Consider the following 13799-nt stretch of genomic DNA (forward strand, 5'->3'; position numbering starts at 1 on the left):
GACCTACGTCCGTACTGGCCATAAAAAAAAAACCACCGTTTAGAGGCCATTTTTCCCCGCAAAGCGGGGGTTGGCCTTTTCGGGGACCGTGGTTGTTGTTGCTTTTTTTTGTTCCCCTTTTTGGCCATACCGTGATTAAATTGGTATTTGTGACAGTGTTCTCTTCAAAGGTCGACAGGTACTAATTCCAAAGCAGCTACGTAAGGATATCCACGACCAGCTCCATGAGGCACACATGGGGATCGAAAAGACAAAACGTCTGGTACGCGAATGTGTTTACTGGCCAAGTATATATCTGGACATTAAGAGAGTTGTCAGAACATGTAAGGCATGTCAAGAGAACCAACCAGAACAAAGGCGTGAGGCTATGATAGCTCATGAGATACCAGCGGTACCATGGACAAAGGTAGCCAGTGATGTGTGAGCTACACGGGCAGACCTACCTCTTGGTGACGGATTATCACACCAAGTACCCAGTTGTGAAGAGAATGGAATACATGACGAGCAGTGCAGTAGCCACGGTCACATCTGAATGTTTCAGTATGTTCGGCCCACCTCTGGAGGTCATATCGGACAATGGACCTCAATATGTGGGTAAGCCGTACCGTGATATGTGTACCAAATGGAATATAAAACACACGACAACATCGCCGAGGTATCCACGCAGTAATGGATTGGTTGAGAGACGAGTTCAAACAGTGAAGAACATGATCAAAAAGTGTATTAGATCAGGGAGTGACATAGATATTGCACTCCAACACCTGAGGTGCACACCTGTAGATTCCCACCTCCCAAATCCAAGCGAAATGCTGTTCAACCGGCCCATATGCACCAACCTACAAAGTCGTCTGTTGGTTCGTGCACAACAAAGGCATCAGGAAATTCAGGAACGATTGAAGGAACGTTGAGACCGGACGGCGAAGCAATACAACAGAACGGCTGGGCCGCAATTACCTGAATTGGCTATTGGACATCGGGTTCGGATTTTGAACAAGGACACGCACCAATGGTACCCCGGGAAAGTTGTGGCTCGCTGTAATGATCCCCGCTCGTATATAGTACAGACGCCTAACGGGACGCGTCTTCGAAGAACCAGGGCACACTTGCGTGAACTTCATCCACCCGATTGTGGCGCCAAGTGGAAGGACGAACCGACCCAACCAACACATCAAAGTCCACCAACTGCTCGACACATACATCTCAACAACGACGCTTCAGCAATGTAAACTAACGGCTGCTCCAGCTCCAAGGATGACGAGAGTGCTGAGACAACAAGGCCGGACAACTCTCCGTACTCGACCAGATCAAGCCGTGTGATTCGGAAACCATTGAGATATTGTGATAGTGAATAACGACCATCAGAAATCAGCCCTTGTAATGTTAGTGCAGAGACAATCCGTTGATTGAAATGCGGACATTGGAATGATTCTGTGTTTGAATGATTCTGTGTTTGAATGATTCTGTGTTTTAGCTAATCATACTGAGCAGTAATTACATTTTGGTTAAGAGTTATAACAGTAAACCCAGATCCCATCTATGTGTGGTTCAATTTGTGTCTGATTGTGTTTGTTATTTTGATTTAGTTTAGTAGTGTTTTGTTGCATACAAACATAATAATTTCAATGAAAGGGAGATGTTGTGATTGGTACTATGTACTGCGCAGTGACATCTGGGGGCATGGCTTCGGTGGTTGCTGGCGGCACGTCATGATGGCTGTGTGTTCTGTGAGAGCTTGGTATCGTCTTTAATAAACCATTTGATTGAAGGAGCTTCCTGAACTTACTGCAGACATTACTTGGTGACGTCACTGCTAATCATGAAGAAGAAGATTGTAACTTTTAATCGCAAAATTACCCACTTTTTTAAATTGGAAATCGGAAGAAGACACCACGTTTATTTTGTGGGGGTATCAAGGGATAGATTAGCATTGAGGTGCTTGGATTCCCCTTTAAGTTAATCTGCTCCAATACTTGTACTTATCCCTAAAATGGGGTGGGGGCATAATGGGGGGGGGGGGGGTTGGGGACTGAACATAAAAAGTGCTATCGTAGAATATTGTTCTATGATAAAACGTATATGCATAGAAATACCAATAAATACACGTTGGCCTTCTGTACTTTTCCCTCATATTAATCTTTTCATCTCGAATCCAAATTTGTTGAGTATATCGTAATAATAACAAATTTGACTTCACGGTTCCAATACTTACGGAGAGCATTGTACGTCAGCCTAATATGGCAGAAAAGGGTGGGCAGACAGATAAGGAGGGAAGGGAGGGAGAAATTATAATTTTGCATCGTTGCATACAGTAGCCTAAGATAGTGGTGCATTTTGCACAGAACAGTAGTCTCAGACAGAAGGGAGAGAAGGAAAAAAGAGACTATTGTTCTTGATGGACAGATGAAGTATTACTTTGGCATTATTAACACAGCCGATGGTATTTATGAATATTTATCTCTTGTAGTTGAACTAGCAATCTAGTGATATAAAATGTTTTGTGTTATGGGTATAGAGATCACAATACTGGCTGTAAAGAGTGTATGTGGTTGTCTGTTTGTACAGGAGGCTGCATGTTGGCGAGTTCAGCAAGGACTGGTGCTCCTAGATTGTGACTCAGAATGTCGTGAGATCTTCGATAGGGCAGAAAAGGTAAGTGCTTCAGACGTCGTGTGGGCACCCACTTGAGGAAGATTGGGAACATGAAAAACTACTGTTCTGCATATCAGGAAATATACGAGGAGATTTTCAGATTTTTATCATAAAGATGAGTTCACCAGGTAAATATGGAGTGTATATACATATATATATATATTGGAGGGATAGCATGTATTGGACCCATTGCTTCTTATTCGTGGGGTGTGATTATACTGCAATACATAAGCATGTCAATTGTTTATGTATTGCAGTATAATTTATAGGTAGTCCAATCTCTATGCATGGGGCTGCCTTCTTTGTTATCTTCTGGCAAAGGCCCACCTGGGAAAATAACGGCATATTCGGCAATGAAAGACTGCCAACAGGAATACGTCTCCCATTGAAAGTCTGGATTGCACCAAGCAACTGAAATCTTGCATTTGGCTGCTAGTTAACCCATAGGTTACACATCTAAGTAAATACAATGAAGAAGACCCATCTGTTCATACATAATAGTAAGGGTTGCTTTGTGTGCCAACAGCAGCGGAAATTGGAAGAGGAAGATCGACTGGAAGCTAAGCGCTGCAGAATGCAGGTGGATGTTTATCATGGACATTTTACCATATGATGCACACCAAATTAAGCGCACTAAGGGGTTTGATTGAAGTTTTTGTTTTGGAGGGATAGATGAGGGCTGGGAACATAAATGGATAAGTATTATAAATGGTCAGGTTCCATTTTAACAGGGTATTGTCAGGGAACTTTGTTGTGACATTTTTGGACACATCTCAGCCAAAACACACCAATGAGACTCACTCAATTTAATATAGATTTATTAAAATCTTGCAACGAATATTTACACGAAAATATAGTTATACTTTAAAATTAAACACATGACGCGACGTCGCGCGTCGCGTCGTCTCCCTTCTTCCTTCTGCTCTCTCTCCTGCTTCTTCCGATGACCAGTTTTTTCTCTTCTCAGAGCATGGTGGTTAAATAGATCTTCGCTCCTTTCATCTCGCTCCAGTGGAATGCCGAAGTCACTTTAACGCCAGCCTTCCCGGCGCCATTCGGACATCTGGAACAATTAACTCTTATCCACAATCTGAGCCAAGTCAACACTCTACCTCTACTCGTATTGTTCGAGGTCACAAGGTTATTCCCCAGATGGCCGACCGCTTGCTCCAAGCTCCCCGCACCCCATCCTTGCATGACTTGAGAATCCTTTTACATTGCAGTACAATCCAACTACCCTAACAAATATGACTTGTATATTTATCTATACTTCCACAATCCCTCATTTTTTATTTTTGTTTATATTAATCATTAATCTAAACATCAACTTATTAAATATTCAAACCACAAACTTTGTAATCCAATTTTTTTCATAAGGCATACACCGTCATCCTGGAAGAATCTGATCACAAAACATTTCTTTATTCATCGACTCTTTCCATATTGATAATAATGCAATTCATTTGCATAAAGCAAACAACCCTTCACCTTTACCACAACAATTTCAATTCACCATTTAAAAATAATAAAGCATCTGCAACATTTGGTAATACGTTTTGCTTCAAAACAAATATTGACTTTTTGTTTGAAAAGAAGAGAAGAGGCTGATCACTTGTTTGACATTCAAGTATGAAACATTTTCTTCTGGTGTCTTCATAGCACCTACAATATTTCACGTAGGATTTTCCGCTGTTGTGATAGCTGGGCGGAGTCATTAACTGACCCTGCTCTGCATGTAGCATCCTTGCCACTCTTGCTGTGAGCCATAGTAGATTTGAACAAGGCCTTCGTCCAGTTGTAGTCGACTTCCCTTTTCACTCATCATGAGTATGGAGCAAGTGTTGATGTGATGTTGGTGAACCAGCAAGATGTGGAACAGAGATGCCAGATGCATCCACAACGATGTTAGGACCATGGTGTGTAAGTTGTCCATGGTCCATACCAGGAGCCTCCAGCAGAATCGTGCACAGCCGTTGTGGAGGAAAAACACAGCCGTCCACTTACAGCTCCACGCTGGCTCTTCAGATGTTGGTAGAGTAATGACACACGTCACCGGATTCAGTAGAAGTCGCAGGCAAGATGTCGCCATCCCGCAATTGCTGACTTGATGAATGTTCGAGGCATTCGAACAAAAGTAAGTGATCGCCTTTCTTCCATATGTTGCAGTGTGATCCAGGCAAATGGTCACAAAACTTCCTTGGTGAAGGTAAGCATCCGTCTCCAATTTTACAAAGGAGAATATCTTCATCATTCTTTGAGAAGGAGGGTGTATGCCAAGATTAACTTCATTTTTTAGCCACAAATTTTCTTTCTCGAATTTCTTCCCAATTCCGTTATCACTCCATTTGAGATGTGATCTGGTCTTATCCTTTACTCAGCCACATCTAAATCTGCTCTCCACACACACTGAATCAGATAGGGTATATCTTAACATTAAATCACCATAATCATGTATATTATAACAGCTTCACATTTGACAATTTATTGTTTTCCTCAAAACATTCAAAAGGTTATATTCATTTCTATTCTTCTTCTTACATGAATAATATCCAATTCAGGTATGTATTTTAATACTAAACTAAGAATAGCATTTAAAGTTGCTTTCAGGTTAATATAGTTTGAAAATTAAACTCATGCAGTTATTTTAACACTACTCAAAGAAAATAAATGCATTAATAAATGAATGTATATGATTAAAGTCACAAACAGGAATGTCTAATTCCCAACAAATTATGCTTACAAACGATGCATAATGTATCATTATCATCACTTTCCCCCCCCCCCCCCCCCCCCCCCCCCCACAATTCATAACATTGTCGTTATGCCATTATCTTAACTCTACTGTACTCATTTACAACATTACTTGATTCAATCTTTTAATCTCGGTATTATTCATATCATCATAAAAAGTCGTTCTATTTTGGGTCCATATTTGTTTCTATTCTTATCAACCTCCTATGGTTTACCAATTTGTTCCAAAACACTGCAACCAAATGTTTTAACCAAAGCTCTACCAAACTATTTCCAATTTGAACTCAAAATGCTAATTAAACAACAATTCAAAGAATTAACTTCAAAAGGTCAACAAATCCATTTTATAAACAGATCTAATTTTCATCCAATAATTTTCCTTACCAACTGTCATATTGCAACACTTTAATAAAGCTTCGAAAAATGTCTCCCAAATCAATAAATTCCCTTTTTACTTCCCAAATACTCATCTGTAACTTACGTATTTAATTACTATTTTCTCCCAATTTGTTTGGCCTAAATGGCCGCAAAAGTGGCTGCCAACACGCAGTACCTTTTTTTATCTACCAAGCAAGTGGCTCTAAAGGTGGTTATTTTGGCTCTAAAGTATGGTAAAGTATGCTCTAAAATTATAAAGTATGGTAAAGTATGCTCTAAAAATATAAAGTATGCTATGTAAAGTATGCTATAAAGTATGTATGTATGTATGTATGTATGTATGTATGTATATATGATATGTATGTATGTATAAAGTATGCTATAAAGTATGCTCTAAAAATTCTAAAAAATATTTTTAAAATATTTTTTTATCTCTAAACTCATATAAAGTATGCTCTAAAAATGGCCTCTAAAGGTGGTTATTTTTTTTTTTTTAAGCAAGTATTCCTCCACAAAAGACCTCTACCAAACTTTAAAAATCTGGGATTTCTGATTATATGGATGCACACTCTCAGGACATTTCAGGCTGCTGTTAACAATCCACTACGATAAATTAATTCCTTTACCCACAATTAAATTACGTATTCAAATTGAGGATGTTATCCATATCACATTCATTTATAGATTCATTGTTTTGGATCTATTTTTCAACCGCTGTAAGGAAGAACAATGACTCTTATAAGTCTTTATAATACTAGGGCATGCCCGTACTATATATATAGGACGTGCCCGTAAGTGCGTGATGTTACCGTACAATGAATGTATCGTCCCGACGCCGCAGCTCGGATGGCGCTGCAGTTAATCGGGCCCCCAAATTCCTCATCGACGATAACTAAACAATATATTATATGAATCGCACCGTACATACCTCCTTCTAGATCTTGTTCTTGTCTTGATATACTCACTTACGCTGACTCTACCACGACTTAGTCCTCCCAGCTCCTCCAAATGGCGCCCGCTCGCCGCTACGTAAGTCCGGAAGTGACGTCCTCATTTGACTGTCCGGAAGGTCGTATATCGCAGTTACGATGAATCGCAAATTCGTTTTTATTAGTTTTAAAACATCGTTTAACGCCAACATAGCGCCAACATAGTTTGCAAACGTGAAATAAATGAATACGCTCTCAAATGTGCCATCCGAGGCAGAGTGTGTCCGCCACGTTCGGCACACGCGATCGTTCGCTGCTCTCTGATTGGTTGAATCGTTTTTTGGACATAGCTCGGTAAGTAATTGTCCGATTAATATGAAACCTTGAAAAGGCACATCCTCGGGTCCCCAGCAATATACCTGGCAAGTTAAAAGTATATCGGACCCGTGGTTGTCGAGAAACAGCGGTCACAGACAAACGTACAAACGACAGACAGAGATTACTGGAATTATAGATAGATCTCACTCAATTTACCCAGCATCTAAGAATTATTTACTATCCATTCTCCTTCTGTTAACCAGTGACTTTGTTTGAACTCCAAAGCTTAATTTGATGAATCCCATGTACAACCACCACTTATTCAAACCCCTACATGTTATAGAAAATATCCAAGTAAGTGTTACGCCCCCTTAACTGTTGCTCATATATTTCTATGCACCTAGTGAGTACTAATGACACCAGTATACCAATATAGGTGTTGCAGATTATCAAAATATGTTGCAGGTACATGTAACATCGCGTTCTGAGTTGAAACTACGTAACAGCGCGTTCATGTCTGCCCCTTGGTTTCAGATTCACAATGCATTCCGTTTTTAAAAAACCCACAATAGTTCAATTCAGCAAGATTTTCTTTACTATTTTCCCTATCATCTACGCCTAATACACATCCATACATACAGCACAATTTATATGCGGATAAAATTCAAATTTATATATATATATCAAAAAATCCATGAGCAGAGTACTTTGGGAAATCAGTTCAAGACCTCTCCCAAATTTGACTAATTTTGTACTCCCACATTTTGTATTAAGCTCTTATATCCATAAATAGCTTTTATTCTCATATAAATTCCATCAAAAATGGCATCCCAAGATTACTCAATTATTATTTACTATTAATTAATGGCTGCTCATAACTCAGCACATCAAATCTTTATATTCCATCTCCCTTGACAAAAGAGATAATTTTCATAATCAAATTATATTTTATTTTACGGATTCTCTGGATATTCGATCCCATCCACATGAAACTATCTATTTCCAGAACACCAATTGTTGGTTTCAACAATCTTGTAAGATTAACACACAAAAAAACAAAACACAAACATTGACACACAAAAATACACAAACCCATGCATTATGTATATTTGTTTGCGTTGGAACCATTATTTACAGATCAAGATGGGTGTCAATTTTATTTCAATTTCATAAAATTTGTCCTTTAATTTTAGAAACGCTAATGCACAAATAGAAAAAAAAGTTTATTCTTAGAAAACCCCCATAATGTCACATTGAAATTACCCTTTCAGTTCCCACAATAATTTATCCGAATTTGACAACACACCCATTTACATGTCAGTCAACCACTGACCTATCAATCATGCAAAACAATAGTCCGAAATTCCCACCTGATCATCATGTGACTCTTGTCACCTGGTTCCCCAAAAAAAATTAATTTTGCAAAGCAATCATTCCAAACTTTGTAAATAGAAAAATTGTTTTGCCAAAAATGCTCCCCAATACCACATTTTTTAATTGGCAAATATGAGACTTCCAGAATTAACTCTAATCCTGGATCTTTTAATTCAATGTTCGCAAAATTCTTGTAAAAAAAAAAAACGTCACGTATACTCAAAATAATCGCTTGTTATCGCAAAAAAATCGCATAGTCGTTAATAATAATCGTTAATGGATGTAGCATTCTTCGTTATGTTTGTTCCTTCGCTACCATTGGTGCAAGATAAAAGATTTCTACCATTATTTATTATGGGAACCTCAATTTCATGTTCCAAGAGCGAAAAGTTATAAACAGGACATCAAAAATGTCACCTCCAAAAACGTACAATCGTGAAACATACAAATATACAAGTAAGGTCGACCATAATTTACATAATTATACAGTATTACACCATTTCAGTGGATCTACATGAAAAAGGACAAGACAAAACAAGGGCACAGCACCTTTACTCAAGACAAAAGGTCTTATAGCGGATCTTTGGACTAAAAAAAAAACAACGAAAAAAAAACAAAAAAATTCATGGCACCATTACTGAAATGTGTATGCATTCTTTCTTGACACTAATGTGTATACATCTGTAGTACACTAATACAGGGCTTTGTGCATCTATGCATGCGTTGTGGATTTCGCCCACCGACCACATTTCTAATAAATACTAACAATAATTGAGCTAATAAATATTTCTAAGGTATGGGTAAGCACTGGTACCGTACCTTTGATCTTGTTTTTCCCTATGAAATGAATCAAACTATCTTCGAATGAACTCAAAAATAAAAATGAAATCAAAATCAAACTCAAAAAATGAAAAAAATGAAAACAAAAATGAAATAAAAAAAGAAATCAAAACAAAAATGAAAACAAAAATGAAATCAAAATCAAAACAAAAATGAAAAAAATGAAAACAAAAATGAAATCAAAAATGAAATCAAAATCAAAACAAAAATGAAAAAAAATCAAAACAAAAATGAAATCAAAAATCATCTTCCTCTAAAAAAAATCGTTTATTATCACAATCTTCTGATTTCAATTTAAGTATGTCAATGCTCCCTTTTTAAGAATTCACTTTTAAACCAATTAAAAGACAACATGCATAATCCCTTTTCCAATTTGGTCCAACTTCAATTTTGAAAACTAACTCAAAAGTTCGGCCAAAAGGTCTAACCGATGAAAAAGTATTTGTCCACTCTAATCCATTTCCCTATCAAATCCTACAAAGGAGCCTGGAAGAGAATGGAAAATCACAAGCTCTATCAAAGGAGCAATAATATGTTGTTCCAAACCCACAACAACAAAAAAAAACATCAGGCAAAAAAAAATCCTAGTAAAATTCAATAGAACACCATTTAGCTCAATACAGCCCGATTCCTCATTTCACAAGCAGGAAATACAATGCCGCTTCTTGGGGGCCCTCCAAGGAGCGAAAATATGCTTCCCACTCATCCGATTACCTCCATCAAAAAAAGAGGATATTACATTTAAGCCCGTATGCTTGTCTGTCTGCACAGAACAATTTTGATTTTCTCTACATTTGTTGATATGAATGACAGAAAACTTCCATCACAGGTGCAACATCACCTGTGCAAGTGTGTAAAATCATAATCATGTCATTAATGACATGGTGTGGGCATCATAATTGTTTTAACACAACAATCTTAAAATCACTGAGAAAAATCCTGGCAAAAAACACAATCCTGATTGCTGTGTCAATAGTAATATTACCTACATAACATCTCATGGCAAAGGGCAATGCCACCTCATGCCATGCCCGATGAATGAATGAATGAATGAATGAATGAAATGAAAATGAATGGTCTATATCAGCGGTCGGGAACCTATGGCTCGCGAGCCATATATGGCTCTTCCGGTGACGGCATATGGGCCCCAGACAATTTTGAGTTGAAAAAAAAAAAATCAGTTTGGAACTGATTTTAAAATACTTATGATATTTCTTAATAATACTGTGTCATTTTAAAGTAAACAGAAATTAGTTTTGAAGATAAATTTCACGGGTCACCCATGGGTCGGGTCGGGAACCAATGGCTCGCGAGCATGTCCGCATCATTGTAAAGGTGAAGAAATCAATTTTATCAGATAGCCAACTAGTTTATCCGCTTCAACCCTTGTAACGGAAAAGATTGCGAAAAGAAAAAAAGACGATGATTACCGTGCATTCCAGGCTGCGTGGACAGAGGAATTTGCATTTGGTGAGAGAGCAGGATCTGCGGTATGTCTAATATGCAATGATAAAATTGCATCGATGAAACGGTCAAATATAAAGCGGCACTTCGATACGCACCATGCTTCATTTGCATCGAAATATCCAGCGGGGGACAGCAGGAAAAGGGCATACGAGGAGCTACAGCGGAAAGTGCAGACGAGTCAGCAGCAACTACGTGTGTGGACCAAGCAAGGTGACGGGAATTCCGCTAGCTTTGCGGGTGCTTTGGCAATAGTAAGGAATGGAAAGCCATTCACAGATGGCGAGTATGCCAAAACATTCATGCTTGATGTGGCCAATGAACTGTTTGATGACTTCCCAAATAAAGACAAGATAATCAAACGAATAAAAGACATGCCCCTGTCAGCAAGAACTGTGCACGATCGTAGCATCATGATGGCAAATCAAGTCGAGGAAACACAAATTAAGGACATAAACGCCGGGACATACTTTTCTCTCGCGTTAGATGAGTCAACAGACGTTAGCCATCTATCTCAGTGCAGTATAATTGCCAGGTATGCTGCAGGTGACACACTGCGTGAGGGAAGCTTGGCTGTTTTGCCAATGAAAGGGACAACAAGAGGAGAGGATTTATTCACGTCTTTCATGGAGTTTGCTAAAGAAAAAAAACTACCGATTGATAAACTTATTTCTGTCTGTACTGATGGTGCACCCTGTATGTTGGGGAAGAACAAAGGATTTGTAGCGCTTCTCCGTGAACATGAAAAGAGAGCCATCCTAAGTTTTCATTGCATCCTGCACCAGGAGGCGCTTTGCGCTCAGACGTGTGGCCAGGAGCTTGGTGAGGTGATGTCGCTGGTCATTCGAGTGGTCAACTTTAGTGTTGCCCGAGCTTTAAATGATCGCCATTTTAAAGCTCTGTTAGAAGAAGTTGGGAATCATTATCCCGGTCTGCTTTTACACAGCAACGTGCGTTGGTTGTCAAGGGGGAAGGTGCTCAGCCGTTTTGCAGCTTGCCTGAGTGAAATCCGGACTTTTCTTGAAATGAAAGGCGTCAAGCATCCTGAGCTAGACAACACTGACTGGCTCCTGCAGTTTCACTATCTCGTGGACATAACTGGCCATCTGAACCAGCTCAATGTGAAAATGCAAGGTATTGGAAATACAATCTCATCCCTTCAACAAGCAGTGTTTGCATTTGAAAGCAATCTGGAAGTCTTTCTCAGGGACATTGAAACAGGTCGTCTTCTGCACTTTGAAAGACTGCAACAATTTAGAGATGCATGCTTAGCAAGTGACTCCACTCAACATCTGGATCTCCAGCAGCTAGCTGGCTTTACGTCCAATCTCCTGCAGTCATTCAAAGCACGTTTTGGAGAATTTCGTGCGCGCACTGGTCTTTTCAAGTTCATCACTCATCCACATGAGTGTGCAGTGGACAAAATCGACCTGACATGCATCCCCGGGGTCTCTATCGGAGACTTTGAGCTGGAAGTTGCTGACCTGAAGGCATCAGACATGTGGATGAGTAAGTTCAAGTCACTTAATGGAGAGTTGGAAAGTCTTGCGCGACAGCGAGCAGAGCTGGCGAGGGAACACAAGTGGACAGAAATGAAAAATCTTCAACCTGAAGACCAGCTGATTCTTAAAACTTGGAACGAGCTTCCTGTGACATACCACACAATGCAGCGTGTGAGTATTGCCGTATTGACCATGTTTGGCTCTACATATGCATGTGAGCAGTCATTCTCGCATATGAGGAACATAAAGACCAACCTACGCTCACGTTTAACTGATGGAAGCCTCAACGCCTGCATGAAGCTCAACCTCACCACGTATGAACCAGACTACAAGGCCATCAGCAAAACCATGCAGCACCAGAAGTCGCATTAAAAGTAAGACATATTTAATTTATTATACGTTAAAAATACTATATGGCTCTCAATGAAATATATTTAGAAATATTTGGCTTTTATGGCTCTCCCAGTCAAAAAGGTTCCTGACCCCTGGTCTATATAAAAGTACCGTAAATCTGCCTGCAGAATCATCCACTGACATATTCGTTTACTGATACATACTGATTACAAAAGCCTTTCCCTTCAAGCAAGGGTTAGAAGGGCAAAGGTTTGCGAGTTGGAAGCCTGAAAATGTAGGGAGGGGTGAAGGGGTGTACACCTGAAAATGGAGGGGGGGGGCAGGATGGAGGGGAATGTGAGTCTGTAAGCAGTGGAGGGGTGGAAGCCTGATAAAAGGGGGAGTAGGAGGAGGTGAAGGCCTCAAAGATGAGATGATGGGGGGGGGGGGGAGGGGGGGAAGGAGAACTTTGATAGAAAAGAGGCAGAACACAGTGAAGCCGTGCACCATGCACCACATGATTAATTTTTCATTCAATCACCCTACATCTATCTATAATTCCAGTAATCTCTGTCTGTACGTTTGTCTGTGACCGCTGTTTCTCGACAACCACGGGTCCGATATACTTTTAACTTGCCAGGTATATTGCTGGGGACCCGAGGATGTGCCTTTTCAAGGTTTCATATTAATCGGACAATTACTTACCGAGCTATGTCCAAAAAACGATTCAACCAATCAGAGAGCAGCGAACGATCGCGTGTGCCGAACGTGGCGGGCACACTCTGCCTCGGATGGCACATTTGAGAGCGTATTCATTTATTTCACGTTTGCAAACTATGTTGGCGTTAAACTATGTTTTACAACTAATAAAAACGAATTTGCGATTCATTCGCTTTCCTGCGCGTTTGTGCACGCGATGGCGATTTCTTTACCAAACTCCGGAAGCCGTTCGCTTTGGACCAAACCATTGCATGTAAATAGAGGGGGGGGATTGTCACCACTCGCAAGCCGTTCGCTTTGGACCAAACCATTTCATGTAAATAGAGGGGGGGGATATAATTTTAGATATAGATATAGTACGGGCATGCCCTAGTTATAAAAATTCTGCATGTACATGAAATGGGATTCCCTCTTGTCAATTTTCATGCCGGTCGGATAAAATTTGCCTGTCATCCACCATGGCCGCTGGAACAAAAACCTCGAAAACAAAATGTATATTTTCTTGATCTGGTTTCAGATATGAGGATTAGATGTTATAACC

The 13799-nt window shown here is 39.6% G+C and overlaps 1 protein-coding gene across 1 annotated transcript in view; it reads left to right on the forward strand.

Annotated features, from left to right (window-relative positions):
* NFXL1 (nuclear transcription factor, X-box binding like 1) overlaps nt 1-13799 on the forward strand; it is a 153059-nt gene that overhangs the window by 129615 nt on the left and 9645 nt on the right. Inside the window, exons 23-24 of the mRNA XM_078772717.1 lie at nt 2563-2649; nt 3176-3229. Of these exons, the coding sequence (XP_078628843.1) occupies nt 2563-2649; nt 3176-3229 (141 nt within the window). The remainder of the gene's footprint in view (nt 1-2562; nt 2650-3175; nt 3230-13799) is intronic.

The sequence above is a fragment of the Myxine glutinosa genome, chromosome 2 (assembly GCF_964187855.1).
Source record: "Myxine glutinosa chromosome 2, kmMyxGlut1.1, whole genome shotgun sequence".
NCBI classification, from domain to species: Eukaryota; Metazoa; Chordata; class Myxini; order Myxiniformes; family Myxinidae; genus Myxine; species Myxine glutinosa.